This window comes from Sus scrofa, chromosome 13, assembly GCF_000003025.6.
Source record: "Sus scrofa isolate TJ Tabasco breed Duroc chromosome 13, Sscrofa11.1, whole genome shotgun sequence".
Lineage (NCBI taxonomy): Eukaryota > Metazoa > Chordata > Mammalia > Artiodactyla > Suidae > Sus > Sus scrofa.
Window position 1 is genome coordinate 196,270,366 of NC_010455.5, and position 17,982 is coordinate 196,288,347.

General features: G+C 37.5%; 1 protein-coding gene across 23 annotated transcripts in view; it reads right to left on the reverse strand.

Moving 5' to 3' along the window:
- SYNJ1 (synaptojanin 1) overlaps positions 1–17,982 on the reverse strand; it is a 100,412-nt gene that overhangs the window by 40,265 nt on the left and 42,165 nt on the right. For 11 of the 23 annotated variants that reach the window (XM_013982569.2, XM_021070927.1, XM_013982570.2 and 8 more), the window contains exons 9-15: positions 15,405–15,574; positions 14,618–14,699; positions 11,533–11,685; positions 8,849–9,005; positions 6,547–6,570; positions 3,396–3,587; positions 718–802 (exon numbers count right to left, since the gene is read on the reverse strand). In XM_013982569.2, the coding sequence (XP_013838023.2) occupies positions 718–802; positions 3,396–3,587; positions 6,547–6,570; positions 8,849–9,005; positions 11,533–11,685; positions 14,618–14,699; positions 15,405–15,574 (863 nt within the window). Of the gene's footprint in view, positions 1–717; positions 803–3,395; positions 3,588–6,546; positions 6,571–8,848; positions 9,015–11,532; positions 11,686–14,617; positions 14,700–15,404; positions 15,575–17,982 lie in introns of all 23 variants that reach the window. The other 12 variants (XM_013982563.2, XM_013982561.2, XM_013982560.2 and 9 more) reach the window with 3 other exon arrangements.

Genomic DNA, 17,982 nt, shown 5'->3' on the forward strand with positions numbered 1-17,982 from the left:
GACTAATACATGATGTTTTGAAATCATGCAAGGGTAAAAGACAGGATGTTATAGTAAAAGAGGCACAGAAAGTTGATTGCTATGGTTTCAGATTTCACAGTCACTAACTTTTAAAAAAACCACTATTTGTTGAGTAGTAAAATAGGGAAAAAAATGATCTGAAAAGGCTATTAAAATATTTCAGTTTCCAACTACATATTTACGCGATTTTCTTCACATACTTCAATCAAAATAACATATGGCAACAGACTAATGCAGAAGTATATATACGAGAATCCAGCTGTCTGAAGCCAGGTTCAACAGCAATTTGCAAAACTTTCAGTCAATGCCCTCCTTTCTCAAAGAATTTTTGTTTGGGAAAATAGCTACTTTTCAGGGAAAAAAAAAATGTGTGACTGGTGTTAACATGTAATGAGTTTATTACTCTCATTTTTAAATGAATTAAATGTTCTTAAAATTTTTATTTTTTAATTTCTAATGTGATACAGATCAAGAGCTAAAACCCACATGAACAAAACGTTCTTGACAATTTTTCAATATTTTCAAAAATGTAGAAGGACCTGGAAGCAAAGTTTGAAAACTGCTATTTTAGAGTTTTAAAAGCACCTTTCCATATATTATCTCAATCTGTCTTTGTAACAAGTACTTCGTTACCTGGCCCCCCCCCCCCCCCGGCTCTTCAACTAGATGTCCCTGTGTGTCACCTGGCTGGCTTACCTGGCATTCACAATGTTCCCAGCATTCAACTCTACCATTTCTTCAAAACCAATCGCAAATATATCAGTTGGCTTACTTCTCTTATCTGCAAATAAGCATTCAAGAAAGACTTTTAAAATATGACCTTAGTTAAATGGCAACTCTCCTATCCCCCAAACAACTAAGATCAACATCAGGTCTCATAAGAAGCCATTTTTGCGTTTCGAGTAAAACCAAATTCAAATTAAAGGCAAAAACCTACGAGGGAGACAAAATTACCTTCAATTTACTTTCTATTTAGGTGTCCTAAGTTTGCTTCTTTAAGATCGCTATTCTTGAAGAACTTACATCCTTTCAGAAATCATTTTGAAAGAACTCTTGCTAAAGTCTGTACCATAGACAGCAGACAAACAAGCCGCTTCTTAAAGGCCAAATCAAAACAGAGAGGTAAAGGAATTTTTCAGAAAAGGCACAAACAATAAAGTGGTTGAGTAACCACCTCAAATTAGAGACGATGGCTGAGAGGGATTTTTCAAACTTAAATTTGAGAGCTCTGAGGTGGAAGCAACCTAGGAGAATGGGAATAATCAGGGGTTCAGACCGACCCCTCTTTTCTAGCCATTAGCTCTCTCCTAGCTGATAAGACCAAATAAGAACAGAAGCTGCTTTAGTGATTCAGATTTAGATTATTTGGCAAACATTTTTTTTTTTTTTCAACCAAGCCTGTGTTTTCAAGGGAAACAACCAATGGCTCAGTGTAACAGCTCGAGTTGTGGCCTTGAGGATGTGGGTTCGATCCCTGGCCTCGTTCAGTGGGTTAAGGATCCAGCGTCGTCCTGTGCTGTGGTGTGGGTTGCAGACACATCTTGGATCCCACCTTGTTGTGGCTGTGTTTAGGCTGGAAGCTACAGATCTGACTGACCCCTAACCTAGGAACTTGCATATACCTCAGTGCAGCCCTAAAAAGATCAAAAAAAAAAAAAAAAAAAAAGACATGCAACCCAGGGTACTTTGGTGGCCCAAGCATTCAGAAATGAGGATCAAAGGCTAAAAAAAGAGCTTACAAATACTATGAACTAATGCTGAGAAATAAAAAAATTAAAATATTTATTGACTGCTATTATGTGCAAGGCTTATACATAAGTCTTCTCATTCCCCACACAAACACCTTATGAGACAAGATTATATTTGCCTTTTATTTACAGACATGAAACTGAGGCTTTCGAGAAACTAGGCAACTTGCCCTAGTTCACGCATGAAGAGCAGTGTGGCACAACTCTGGAACCCAACTGCCTGAGTTCAAATCCCAGCTTTGTCACTATTAGCTGCATGACCTTGGCCAGGTTACTTTCACTGACTCTCAGTTTCCTCATCAGTGAAAGTGGAATAACAATAATGACTGTGTGTTAGGTCTGTCATAATGATTAAATAAACAGATGTAAAGTACTTAGCACTGTAGTGTTGGCTGTTATTTTATTATTGTTATTATTGCTGCAACTACAACTTCAATGTAAATGAAAAGGGCATTTTCATAAAAGTTTAGGGAAATTCCCAGGGTTTAAGGTGTGAGGGATTAAAGATAATTTAAAAATGAAAATTTGGGGAGTTCCCTGGGGGCCTAGTGGTTAAGGATTCAGTGTTGACACTGCTGTGGCTCAGGTTCAATCCCTGGCCTGAGAACTTCCACATGCTGTGTGCGCAGCCAAAAAAAAGGGAAAATTTATACATCACAGTATTTCCTGTACACATCACCTTCATAAATAGTACTTGGTAAATGTGTACTATTTAATTAACTAATTAATTTGCTTTTTAGGGCTGCACCTGTTCCCAGGCTAGGGATCAAATCAGAGCTGCAGCTGCTGGCTTACGCCACAGCCACAGCAATATCAGATCTGAGCCACATCTACGACCTACACCATGGCTCACGGCAATGCTGGATCCTTAACCCACTGATCGAGGCCAGGAATTGAACCTGCATCCTCATGGATGCTAATCAGATTCGTTTCCACTGAGCCATGATGGGAACTCCAAATATGTCCTATTTTAAAAAGGAATCAAAGTTGACTTAAAAGTAGAAGGGTTCAAATTAATGGTTTTAATCAAAATCTTAATAAAAGCATCGTCAGCTTAATGTTTGGTTCTGGCTATTAATAGCTTGGTGAATGAATGACAATCAAGATTTTACAGGATAAATCAGTAGTGTTAAGTATAAAGGGCCAACAAATACCAAAATAAGTTCTGTAAAACTGTTTATGATTTACCCTGTTTCTTATTTTAGTACACAGAGGAATGTATTTGAAAAAGAGAACAAGCTAGGTTTGAAAAATTATCAATTACAAAATAAGTTTGCTTTATATGCGTTTAAAAGAATGAAAACAGAACTGGTTTTTCTAATATGTGTGGTTGCCTGAAAGATATCTACTTATGAACTACTGATCCCGTCTCCTGAGAATCAAGTACCAAAGAAAGTGAGCTGTTATTTTACCAGGATGTTTTCTTATGAAGTAATAGATAAAAGTCTAGGAATACAAAAGAGCAAAGATTTTAATAGAGTTGACTATAAAAACGTTGGTCTTTATACATGTAAATCCCAGTTTCTCTTCTAACATAATACATATTGTGAAATGAAGCGTTTGTTTTCCACATTAATAAATCACGGTCAGGATTAATTAATTAAATCCGTATTATAAAACGCCAACCTTGAAACTCCTGGATACCAGCTAACTTGGGTGCATCAAGAAGCCAGTCGGTGAGGGTCTGATTCTTAAAAGCTATGCTGCGGAACTGCTTCCCGCCATTCACGTTCCAGGTGCCCACACATACTCGAATTTTCTTGGGCTTCGAATACTTGTAGAAATTCTCACACATGCTCTTTAGTACTTTAGAAGATGCTAATCGAAGACAAAATATGACAGAATTTTGGCTGCATTAAACTGCTTACAAAGATTGCTTTTCGTAACTGAGAAATGATGGCTGGAAAGTCCAGTTACCATTGTCAGCACAAACAAGCATTAGATTCATGCACAGGCACACACAGAGCCCAGCATGATGCAATTAACCAACACAATTAAAAAAAAAAATCAACTACATTAAATACAACAGCTCAAGTGAAAAAAACTACTGCATAATTATTGCAGCAACAGAAAACGTGCAGAACAAAGAGTTCTGTTGCAGTGCAATAGCACATTATTTTATGATATACAAAATTAGAGACTGTGCGTTTTTAGGAATATAGCAACTGACTTTCACACAACTTCCATTTGGAGGCTAGTAAAAATGTCATTTCTCGCCAACCGAAGACATTCAGTCACTATCACAGTTAAGATTCCAGCTACTGCCAGGTAGGTGGTTTGGATGAATAATGGCTCCTTGACAAAAACACAAATTATGGACACTAATGAGATGTTGGAGAATGAAGTCACTACAAAATGCCTCCCGTCTCCGAGGAGACATTAAGTCCTTCACAACACTCCTAAGGGCCCCAGATGACTTGTCTTGCCTTCCTGCCTTCGCCTGGCGCCCCATCCCTGTTCACTCACTGCTCAGCCATGCGACCCCTTTGCACCGGCTGCTTCCACCTCCTTCAGGTCTTGACTACCCAGGGAGGCTTGTCCTGACCACCTTATTCAAATCTGCATTCTGTCCCTCCTTGCTTTATTTCCCTCTGTGGCTTGATTGATGTATCCTGTAACTATCTGCCTCCCTCACAAGAATGGAAGCTCCAGGAGAGCAAAAATGTGGGTCTATATAGTTTGCTCCAAAAGTCTCTACCCCTAGTGACTAGAAGAGTGCCTGGTACATAGTAAGTGCTCAATAAATAATGGTTAAGTGAATAAATGTTCAATACATTTTGAATCCTTAAGCCTGGCCCTGCCTATTTTTTTGGACTTCCAACTATCTTTTTCCTTTGAAACCACACTTCATTTGGTTAAACTCCTGGCACCTAGAGTGAAAAGAACCGTAACAGGACCTCAGCCTAAATAGAGAACACACCCTTAACTGGGACTTAACTTGTAAAAGGAAATCAAAGTGATTCTCACCGTTCACCACATGATCTTATTTTATTATGATACTAACTATTATTTTTGGATACCAAGGAGCAGCAAGCAGCCTTGTGGGAGAAGGAGTAAAAAAGGCAAGCACATTTTGGATTAGAAGGAAAATAGTTTGACCTGGGAATTCCACGAAAGGACTGCCAGCTGAGATGACAGGCACGTCCTCACTGTCCCCACAGGCAGACTTGCACATTTCTAGCCCTCTTGCTATTTGACTTGATCACGTGGATACAAGTGTCCGGTGGTATGAAAGCTGATGACTTGCTCGGGCCTGTTGCTACGGTTCACTGAAAGCTATCTTTCAACTACGGTTAACTGAAAGAATCATTCTCTATTACAACGGATTACCGCTGGTCTTTATCATTGAAGTCACTGCCATTGTTATCACTACGGAAACAGCTTCTACAATCCTTCCTACATGGAAACACAAGCTCTATAATGATGAACAGCTTAAAATATTCAGCAAGACCAAATAATGCACTGGGTGAGCTACTAAAGTCAGTTTACATATGGAATAAAAAGTTTTTTAAAATTCCTAATTTATTCTTTTTTTAAAAAAAAATTAGTCCGAACTGGTTGGCATCTTAATGTGCGGAAGGAAACGAGTCCATGTTCTAAACAGATGTCCATCCCTAAATACCAAATCATTTCAGAAACGGATTTCAGGACGCAACTCAAAAACACATCCAAGGGCTCTCTTCGCTATCCTTCTCAAAAAAAAAGTCAACAAGAGTTTTTGGAACAATAACTAAGTGAAACAAATCTTAAGTGATACCAAATATCAAGTGAAGGGAAGAAATGATACTTTTTAAACTGTTTCTGGCACGAGTTTAACTTTTGTTCCTTTGGTCACAGAGTCAAGTTTAAAGATAAACTCATAAACCTGGTCCAGAAAAAGAAGGCGTGAGATTCCTAAGGACAGGAAAGGCAGGAAAAATAATGACCTTTAGGTCTTACACATTTAACTCCTCTAACTTTGTTAGCAACCAATTTCAGATCATATCTTCGTGCAGGTCTCATAGTTACATAAAATATTTCACCCATAATATGAGAAAATGAGTTGATGCTTTTTAAAACATTATGCATGAAAAGCACTTGTTGAGTAGTTGTACATATCACAGATAGGACTCAGCCATTAATCCAAAAGAGACATATCTGGATTTTTTCCATTTGCCTATTAACAGTAAGACATAACACTAAGAATGTTTGTTCCATGAAACACAAAAGTGAAATCAAAACTAGATGAGCTGGGAGTTCCTGTCTTGGCTCAGTGGTAACGATCCTGAATAGGATCCATGAGGACGTGGGTTCGACCCCTAGCCTTGCTCAGTGGGTTAAGGATCTGGCATTGCCGTAAGCTGTGGCATAGGTCACAGACATGGCTTGGATCTGGTGCTTCTGTGGCTGTGGCACAGGCTGGCAGCTACAGCTCCATTTGACCCCTAGCCTGAGAACTTCCAGATGCCGAGGATGCAGCCTTAAAAAGACAAAACAAAAAACAAAAACCAATCCTCCCCCCCAAAAAAAACCTAGATGAGCTGTATTTAATTGGAATTAAGCATTTGTGAAGGACAGCAAAGAGCACTGCATATTTCCTTCTAATAAAGTACTTAGTTTTCTCAAACATAAATTACTTTCTCAGATTAAAATAAGGCATTAATTTCTCCTGTTAGAATCTGAGGGCAAAATAAAAAGGAAGGTTTCCATTTATTTATGGCTTTTTTTATATACAACATCAACTTAAAAAAAAGAGAAAAAGTTGCTTTTATTTATAGATTGATTTTCTATACTGTACCTGACTGTAATGTCTGTTCAGAAACTATGGATGCATCAAGAAGAAAACAAAGAATCATTAGTCAAACAGCAAGTTACAGTTGAAGTCTAGAGTGTTATGACAAAACATTCTCAGATGGCTTTTTTCTTTTGATTTTAGTTTGATGACTTTATTTTTTTTCGGATGGCTACAGGACACCAAAGATAAAAATAAATGATAATAACTGAGGCAAACCCTCTGCATCTAAAAAAAATCCTCCAGGGACTCAGTGATATCCAGGGTTTCACAGTCAGAAAGTTCCAGGCCTGCTTTCCAGGCTGCTCTTGTACGTAGGTCTAAGTGTGCCTGTGCCCATCCTTGTGAAAGAGAATATGAATCTGAAAACCTAAGAGACTGGAGGACATCAAAATACGGAAGACACTGCATGAACACACACCTTTTAGTATTCTTTCCGGGACTCATCAGTTGCTAAGTACAATCAAGCTTAGTTACAACAAAATATATACACTTCGACAAAGTCACCATGCTATGCAAAATGGTGCAAATTCACAGAAGCCGCAGGGCTTAGTGCAAAAATGGGGTTTGGGCACAACACTCAAATGCTTCGGCAATGACGTGCCAAGAAAGATAGGAACCTCGTATAAAAACAGTAGCAGATTTTTACACATGTTAAATGGTTACGATATGCACGGATATGTCCAAAATATGGCACTTCATCCTGAACACGACCTGAAGTTTGTTTATAGAAATGGGCATCAGGAGGCCTGTGCTTGTTAGTAACTGTGAACCCTGGGAGAAGGGTTCTGTGAAACTGGACAGTAAGTTGTAACACCAGATACAGATGGATCGTGGCTCAGCACACGTCTGGTGAAATGAGGGAGAGAGATGTCCGAGGTATATGCATATATGTATGTGTTTTATATATTTCTGCCCAAATCGGTTCTGCTGGGTGCAGTTTTCTGTGTTTCCCAAGGGTTTTTACCAGTGAAGTCATGCATAAGCTGCTGTAGAATTGGCATTATACTCAAAAGGTTCCTTGAGGCAACATCCAAGTTGCAACAAATTCCCATACTTTGACTATACATTATAGCAGAACGGCTTATATCTTTTCAAAACACGTATTTTTCATAGAGTAAAATGTGCAGGAAACTAAAAAACTGATGCTCGAGTTTGGGAATTACTCAGGCCCCTCGCTTCTTTCCTGCAATGGCTTACTTTCAGGAGTTGCTGATTAATGCCTCCACATCAAAGTAGGCACAGGTGCAAAGAGGTGATAAGACACGAATTGCTCAGTGTCTACTGCTGGAAGCCAGGAAGAAAGCCTGAAGTAAAAAGCAGTAGCTATGATCAGATTCTGGTTTTCAGAGCTTTAGCAGGTGCCTGTCCCCGGCCTACTCACAGATCCCCGAGGAGCTGACTGTAAATTACTACCTTCAGCACCATGCAGCATTCTGAAGGAATCCATGATACACTATGGGACCAAGTAAATTACCCAAGAGGATATTATTTGATGAGGAACAATTTCTCCTACTTGAACAGGGAAAATTGAAAGGTTTGGTTTGGGGGATAACAGAAGAAATGAAAATGTTCAGAGTGCTGAAAAGTTAAAATAGAAAAAAAAAAAAAATGAAACTAAGGAAGTCAAATTTATTAAGTTCCGCAAGGCATATTGGGTTTTCCCATGACACTACTTAATATATGCTTGCTGATATGAGCTCAAATTCTTTTAATTTGAATGAAAGACACAGTGAAGATCAACAGCTATTGTGAAAGCCATATACTTAATGTCAAATATTAAAACTGGCAATGACATACTGTCTAATAATAAGCAGCATTTAAAATTACAGGTATGTTTAATGCTTCTTCAAACAATAGCATTTAAAAGGTCAGACCAAGTTATAGAAACTTTTGGGGTGGTGGTTAGCCAAAATAATCAAAACAGGTATTGGTTTTTTTAATGCAACAATGTTTTCTACATAATTAGGTTACTGAATACTCTACTGAAAGCACTAGCTGAACATTTTATGAAATCTTGCCTTCCATAAAGTTAGCAGTACTTAAACCACTTACCCCCTCAATCATAATCTATAAAAGAAAACATGCATAGGCCTTGGTTTATGTCTTAATAATTCCACTGCTGATATAAATATTTTAGAAGAGAAACTTCCTTTGGAGAAGGCAATTTTAGAAAATCACATTGATAGAAATCCCTTTTAATCGACTCAATCTTAAAAGTATTAGGCAAGTCAGTTTACATTTATCTCCTGGACTTTTAGAAGGAATATAAACAACACAAAGTAAGTAAAATATAAAGTACGCATACCACGCAAACTTCCAGTAGTTAAAAGGGCTCGAGCTTTGTCAGCTAAATCACTATTTAGGGTATTTCCTAGTAGCAAAACATCAATGGCCTCTTGCTTGGAGCTGTCAAAGAAGTTATTCTGGATTGTTCGACTAACAGAACGAGCACCATCTTTTAACTTTCCAGCCTGTTGGGGAAAAAAGCACGGACTTTCATTCTAAATACTGGTTTTACTTGATAGGTATTCTGAAACGTTAAATAAATCTTATATGACTTTACTGTGATAAAGAGGACCCAATGATTCTATTCTGAATATCAAATCATCACATTAAAACAGCCTAAGACCTCACTGTTTCTTTCCCTCTTTTGGATAATAGCTCTGCACAGAGATAGAAGCAACTCAGTGCCACAACTGCATCCACTAAGGCAATCTAGAGCAGGAACAGTTTAGAACTGTCTGCTAGAAAGGAACGAAATGAAAAGGTACATATTCAAGACAAGGAAATTACTTCCTACATTGTAACTTTGAGACTTGGGGGATGGATGGGGTGGGGGAGGAGAAACACAGGAGATAAAGGAGGACTCGCGAACCGACGTGTTCTCGGAAAAACTTCAAAGTACTCTAGCAGAAAAATAAAATTGAAATCGATCCTAAATAACTTAGTTAAAACTAGACATGAATATGAGAATGAAGATCGAGTCTATAACATATAAACTAGCTTGCCTATTTTTAGCTCATTTTATAGCCTCTGTAAATATAAATTATAAAAATGATAAACTTAAGCCAATTCTTTCAGAGAGTTGATTATAATTTTAATGAACATATATTTATTTTAGGCATGTTAGTCACCATAAAGATATTTTAATCTTATAGATTATGATGAGAGTTTTTTAAAAAAAGTCTTGCCTTTTAGAAAAAAATTCAGTTCGCAATATGTAATTTTTATTCCTTAAAGAAATAACAGGAATTTGAGGCTTAAAATGTCATTTCCTTCCATAAAACATATGCAAATGACATTATTTGAAAAGACACTCACCATTCACATTATCGGGCAATTAATCAAAAGGAACCCAGAGAAAGGAAAAGAAAGAGCAGTTCAGATGTTAGATTTTAGTTCAATTCAGACTAGAATATTTAATAAATAAATTTCATATCTATTTTGTTAGAGATAAAGACCACTGAAAATATATGTAACCTCTGTACATAGACAGTTTTAGTCAACTGCAGAAACAAAAAGACTATCAAAGAATATCTTAATCAACAGTTATAGAAAATCAGGTTTAAAAGCAAGAATTATGTTCTTTATTTAAAAGGTATATATGAAAGTTTAACAGTTGCAGGCTTTCAAAAATAGTGTCCATTTAAGAAGTAAATATTTATAAATGTCAATATAAATTATTTCTATGAGTTGAACAAAAGGAACTTTGCAGGTAAGGCCAAGACTTCTGAAGAGAGGCATGGCATTTTATGAGACACAGAAGAGGAGGAAGCTTTGGAAATTAAAAGAAGACTTGGAGATGATGAATGGTCTTTAAAGCCTTCACTGCTATACTGAAGAAGGCTGAATAAGAAACTGTGAAAGTGGTAAATGTCCCTGTTTCTATTCCTAGGATAATTTGAGAAATCATAGAGATTTAGAATATTGATAAATTCAGCTGAAGCCAGGAGGCTTAAAAAGTCAATATGTGAGTATATAAAGTAATGAAAAATATCTCAAATATGCATCCAAAGTTCCTCAAGAAGGGTCAAACACCAGAGGAGAAAATAGTCTGTGGATAATACCAGCAATTAAAAGTTAATGATGAGGAGGAGTTCCTGTCGTGGCTCAGTGGTTAACGAATCCGACTAGGAACCATGAGGTTGCAGGTTCGATCCCTGGCCTCGCTCAGTGGGTTAAGGATCTGGCATTGCCGTGAGCTGTGGTGTAGGTTGCAGACGCAGCTCGAGCTCGGATCCTGTGTTGCTGTGGCTGTGGTGTAGGCCGGTGGCTACAACTCTGATTAGACCCCTGGCCTGGGAACCTCCATATGCCTCGGGTGTGGCCCTAGAAAGACAAAAAAAAAAAAAAAAAAAAAAAAAGTAATGATGAGGCACAGACTTATAATTGAATCCACACCTCACACTTCCTTTGCATGTTTTGATAGCCCCCTTTTTTAAGACAAGATGGAGAAAAAGAATAAAACCTTAAGCCCTAGTAGCACTGGGGGCATAGTGGATGTTGTACAAAGTGCCCCCTTGATTTATTTGTCCATCTAGCATTTGTCCCTCATCCGCCCAACAGTAGGCCCTGTGTCAAGGGCTGGGGACACAAAGCCAAATGAGATAAGGCTCTTTATTGGGAGGACCATGATTTTTCTAATCATAATTTTAATCGAAATAAACAATATGAAAAGTAAAACAGATATGCAAGTGAAAAATCATTACAGCAAGGTAAGCGGTACCTATGTAAGCACAGAAGACCATCACTAATCAACTAAAGGTGTCACAGATACACACACCCCCCGAACCTAGGGAAATAACTCTCCACTCCGTCCTTAGTATCCACCATAGAAGGAAGTGTTAAAGAAGACAGAAAAGGCATGACAAAACAATTCTAAACCGCCCCCCAAACAAACAAAACCTATCAATTTAAAGAAGTCATTTTAGGCTTTCTTAAGAAGGAAAAGGAGGCTCTTTCATGATGTTACAACAGATCTAGATCTACCTTAGCCTTCCCTTCAAGAGCTCCGGTTCCCGCATAAATCTTACTGATTGAATCACCATTCACAGACCACATGGATCGAAAAACTTCTTGAAAGCGAGTCACCAACTGAGGCTTTTCAGCTAGGCCGAGGGCTTCCAACTGTTTAGTTAGCATCTAAAACAGCAAAAGAGAATCTTCTGTAAGTATATCCATACATTCACTAGGATGTGACTTCTTAAGAGCTACCAGAATCAAACCAAAAATGTAGTTATGAGATGATGCAGGACTGGATTCTGAAAACACAACAGTTTAGGAGGCTGACTGTAATTTTCCATCATGTCAATTTCTAAAGTAAATATCACATCAATGAAATCTACAAGCAACTCAGTATTCCCCTGTAGTAATATGGACTTCTTTCTGGTTAAATGATGTTAATCTTTTTAAAATATCCCTATGAATCAGACTAGTTTACCTTGTTCACCTAAAAGAAATAATTATGCAACAGTATGCACTGGAGCAGAGACATACACTTAGCTAGTTTACTGAAATACACACACACGTACATGTATGTGTATATATATACATACTTATACATAAAACAAAGTTTCTTTCATTTTTGTATTTGGTTCTACATACTTGGGTAATTAAAGTTAGCAGATTATGAGAAATATAGAGCTTCTCTTGAATTGTCATCAAAATTTTAAAAATAAGTCACATCTCTGAATAGTCACGACTGCTTTTAATGTATAAAATTCTTATCAGTAAAGCATATGAGGGAAAACTAGGGGGAGCACAGCCTGCAAGGAACGGAAGGACCCTTCATCACATGTAATAGCCCTTCATCACATGTAATAGCAGAAGTATTTAGAAAATTCATTGGTGTTTACTCTGAATGAATTTAGCCCTGAAGTCTGGCAAAGTCAAAGCAATGTAAAATCCTTATTTCTCTTCTTTGGAATCCAGTCATTAAGTCTATGCCTTGCATTTTTACTTAACTCCTTCCCATTTGTGTTTTCTTTTATCTTGTGTAAGTGTCAATTATACATAATTATAGAGGGATCAAAAACTAAAATAAGAAAAAAAGAAAAAAGAAAAAAAATCCTAAGCTGGGTTTATCTCATCGTCTAGGGAATTACAAAGAACCAGGGCTGTTCTTTGCCGACATGGAGATTATCATAAAATGAGTGTCTGAGACCTCCTTTATCATTTATACCTCTTTCCTTCGAGGCATTTGGCAAAACTGGTCTTCACTACTGGTAGTTCGGTTTTGCCTACTGTAGCAGTAAATTTTGTAACCCAGTCAACCAATTGCTATACAGTGGGTAGTCAGTAAGTCAGATTCTGAAAACTAACGCTTGTTCTACTTTTAATGAACATGCTCAAGCATTTCACTAAGTTCACTCTCAGAATTTAACTAAATATCTTCAGCCACTTAAGAACAGAACTCAACACAAACCCCAGCATGTGATACACTCCATCCCAATGACCAAATGTCTTTCACTTTTCTTCTATCATATTTTGCAAATAAATTATAATGGTAAACCTCAACAAAGTTCAAAAAAGGCAAAGCAGTAAAATTTATTTAGTTGCAATGAAAAATGCACTTCTGTAGCAGAGAGTTCTATAGATTGCACTTTCAATGTTTAGATAAAAAGGACTTCAGTTACAGAGTAATTAACCAATATTCTGGCCAAACCGAAGATTGTTTGCTAGAGGAAATAAGAACATGTTATTTCCTATTCCTGTTTTTTACAGTTATTTGAGAACTATGCTAAGTTCTATGAAACTAAATGAAGGCCCACCGAAGCCTTATGACCTTAACTGTTGCATAACAGGTAAGACTTACAAATCTCAGGAGTTCCTGTCGTGGCGCAGTGGAAACGAATCCGACTAGGAACCATGAGGTTGTGGGTTTGATCCCTGGCCTCATTCAGTGGGTTAAGGATCCAGTGTTGCCATGAGCTGTGGTGTAGGTGGCAGATGCAGCTCCAATGTGGCATTGCTGTGGCTCTGGCATAGGCCAGCGGCTACAGCTCTGATTTGACCCCTAGCCTGGGAACCTCCATATGCCACGGATGTGGCCCTAAAAAGACAAAAAAAAAAAAAAAAAAAGAATTGAAGATAGTGATTTAGCAATAAAGAAAAAAAAACTTAAAAATAAAAAAAAAAGAAATCTTAGCATTGCTACATACTTTGCCAAATAGTTGAGATGACACCTAAATTAGACTGAATCTGATAGATAAGTAGTAAAGAAAAAAGCTTTTTTTTTTTTTTTGTCTTTTTAGGGCCACACCCACAGCATATGGAAGTTCCTAGGTCAAATGAGAACTACATCTGCCAGCCTACACCACAGCCACAGCAATGCCAGATGTGAGCCGTGTCTGCGACCTACACCACAGCTCACAGCAATGCCAGATCCTCAACCCTCTGAGTGAGGCCAAGGATTGAACCTAAGTCCTCACGGATGCTAGTCAGGTTCGTTACTGCTGAGCGACAAAGGAATTCCAAAAAAAAAAAACCCTTTTAAACAAAGATTTTGTGAGAGAAGTTGGCTCTCATTACTTTCATTCTAACAATGATAATTTCATTTGATCCTGTTTTTTTTTTTTTTGTAGCTATTGATTTGAAAATGCCATGTAATTGCCCTGGGTTAGACTCTGCCCAAAATATAATCCTAGGGTCATACATGTGAAAATAGATCCTCCTTAATTCTAAAAAGACTTTTAAAAGACAACACAGAGAATGAGGACCAAATATATACATTTTTTTTTTCTTTATCCAAAAGACAGGCAGAAGAGATAATTGCTAGAATAGTATAAATAGCAGGGTTTTTTTTGTTTTTTTTTTTTTTAGGGAAAGTTAAGGAACAATAGAGGGAAACAGAAGCTATCTAAAGAAAATATTTAGAACAGATAGAGGCAACATTTAAGTGAAAAGGGATGCTGACCAAAAAAAAAAAAAAAAAAAAAAAAAAAGACTAGAAGAGACTAGAAGAATGCCTTTAGCACAACTTCATTTTGTGAAAAGTAATTAGAAACATAAATATCACAAAAGCACTGAAAAAGGCATTTGATATAAGTTACACATACATATTTTATCCTTTTACCTCTAAACCAAGGAATGCCTGCACGCTATTTGTTCTATCAAGACAATCCAAGCAGTTTGTCCGAACTGTACCGCTCTGGCATCTGTAACAAATTCAGTCAAATTAAACAGGTAGTTGAAAACAGAAATAATAAAGCTAAAACAAACCAAGAAAAATTAAGCTGATGAAAATGCAGCAGCTACTTCCTTACCCCAACTTTTTAGTATAACAATTTTCAAACAAACAAGGAAGATGAAAGACTGTGCAGTGAACATTCATATACCCACCACCCAGACTCCACAACTGTTAACGTGTCACTGTATGTTCTTTACTACACGTCTATCTAGTCAACCACACTCGCTTACTTTTAATTAGGCCAGTAGTTAGGAGCTAAACATAGATTCAGATTTAGAGCTCTACAGTTCTGTACTGAAGCAGACACTAATGTCTTTTAATTTGCATTTAATAATCCTTACTGAGGTCGAGAAATACTACGATATTAATTTTAAAAGAGAAGCAGAGTAGCCTCAGAGACAGCAGCATGAGGTCTGGGGCCAGATAAATCTCAGTTCTACCTTCCACTTGTGTGACTGGGGGCAGACAGCAGCTTTATGCCCCCACTTCCTCCAGTGTGAATGGAGAGAATAACAGAACCGATTCCTGCAATTGTTATTAATACTTGAAAACACTAAGCACACGGCCTGACCCATAGAAGCCTAAGATCAAGTATAGTAAAGGAAGATGTTTTACTTAATTAAATCAAATCATAGCAAAGTTCCAACTTAAAAGAGAAACAGAGTAGTCAAACCTTTGAACTTCACTTCCATTGAAATAAAAAAATCCATAATCTAGAAACTTTTGGACTTGAGGTTTAAGAATACTGTGTAATTTTTCTGTCTTTCCTCCTTTAACCATTTGATGGTAGTCAAAATTCACCATCTGGATATCAGCTGCGTGCTCAGAAGCTTTCAAATGACTCTGAAAATAAAAAGCAAATATTCATTTAAATGTTAACTGAATATGATCTCATCAATACAACACTATAAATGGAACCTGGCATTTTAAATTAAAAGCTCAGCGGGTCCTTAAAGTCTTATTAATCTCACAAAGCTTGCATTGCCTTTTGTGCTAAAATGGAAAATTATTTGCTGATATCTTGTGGCATCTTTTCCCTAAAACTTAAAAAAAAAAGATTTTTTATACTTTCATTCAATACATGTGTTTTAAAAGTTCACCATAAAAAGTCAATCTTTAAAGTATAACTTGTTTATTAAAGATATTAAAATAGCCAAGTAATTAAGTTAGTTCTAGACTTCATTAATTTCAGTAACTTAAACTTCAGAAAATGTTTTCTAACCATTTTGTTGTTTTTGGTTTTGTTTCTGTTTTTTTTTTTTAGGGCCATACCTGCGGCATATGGAAGTTCCCAGGCTAGGGGCAGAATTGGAGCTGCAGCTGCCAGCATACGCCACAGCCATGGCAATGCTAGATCCGAGCTGCGTCTGTGAGCTACACCACAGCTCACAGCAATATCAGATCTTTAACCCACTGAGCAAGGCCAGAGACTGAACCCGTGTCCTCATGGATACTAGTCGAGTTCATTACCACTGAGACACAACAGGAACTCCCCCTTTTGTTTAATTTAAGCTTACAATCTTGTGTAACACTATAATTTATATCAATTCGTGACTGATTCAATAAATTTTAAGGAAGATATCTTTTCTTTAGAAGTGAGACTTTTTTTAGGTTCTTATTGACTTGAAATTCTCAAAGAACAAGGAGATACATTTTTAGGTGTATACAAATGCATTATTCACCATTTCACAGGTTGAAAACAGTAACTATGGTTTCTAGGAAACAGGCAAGGCAATGAACAGGTGAAGGAGGAAACCGCTTGCTTGGAATCTTTCTACAAGTGACAGGTGAACTTTTTTGGGGGGAGAGGGTATTCTTTTGCTTCTCCACAACATAAATAAGCACACAGAAAACAGGGTCAATTGCCTTGAAAGCGTTCCATAATTCCAATTTCAGCAACATTACCCTACTTGCTCCAAAGAGTTTATGATGCCGAAAAATACCCAACAATTTTCTGGGAAGTAATTTACTTCCTGGAAGAATGTGATTATTCTATTTTTTTTTTTCTTTCCTTTTTTGTGGCTGCACCTGCGGTGCATGGAGGCTCTCAGGGCTAGGGGTCAAATCAGAGCTACAGCTGCAGGCCTACACCACAGTCAAAGCAACATCAAATCTGAGCCGTGTCTGTGAGCTACACCGCAGCTTGTGGCAATGCCAGATTCTTAACCCAATGAACGAGGCCAGGGATCAAACCCACATCCTCACAGACCTTAACCCTCTTAACACTCTGAGCCACAATGGGAGACCTGATTATTTTATTATATTATTTTTAAAATACCATCCTACACCATACACAAAAATAAACTCCAAGTGGATTAAAGACCTAGATATAAGACCAGACACTATCAAACTCTTAGAGGAAAACATAGGCCAAACACGCTCTGACATAAATGACAGCAACATCTTCTCAGATCCACCTATCAGAGTATTGACAATAAAAACAAAAATAAACAAATGGGACCTACTCAAACTTCAAAGTTTCTGCACAGCAAAGGAAACCCTAAACAACACAAAAAGACAACCCACAGAATGGGAGAAAATCTTTGCAAGTGAATCGACTGACAAGGGATTCTCCAAGATTTATAAACAACTTCTGCAGCTCCATACCAAAAAAAAAAAAAAAAAAAAAAAAAAAAAAAAAAAAAAAAACACCCCATCCAAAAATGGGCAGAAGATCTAAACAGACAGTTCTCCAAAGAAGACATACAGATGGCCGAGAAACACATGAAAAGATGTTCAACATCACTCATTGTTAGAGAAATGCAAATCCAAACCACGATGAGGTACCACCTTACACCAGCCAGAATGGCCATCAACCAAAAGTCTACAAACAATAAGTGCTAGAGAGGGTGTGGAGAAAAAGGAACCCTAGTACACTGTTGGTGGGATTGTCAATTGGTGCAACCACTGTGGAAAGCAGTATGGAGATGCCTCAGAAAACTAAACATAGAACTACCATTTGATCCAGCAAGCCCACTCCTGGGCATCTACCCAGAGAAAACCATGACTCGCAAAGACACATGTACTCCGATGTTCATTGCAGCACTATTCACCACAGCTAAATGTCCATCAACAGAGGAGTGGATCCAGAAGAGGTGGTACATATACACAATGGAATATTACTCAGCCATTAAAAAGAACGAAATACCGGCATGTTTTGCAACATGGATGGACCTAGAAACTATCATGCTGACTGAAGTCAGCCGTACAATGAGACACCAACATCCAATGCTTTCACTGACATGTGGAAT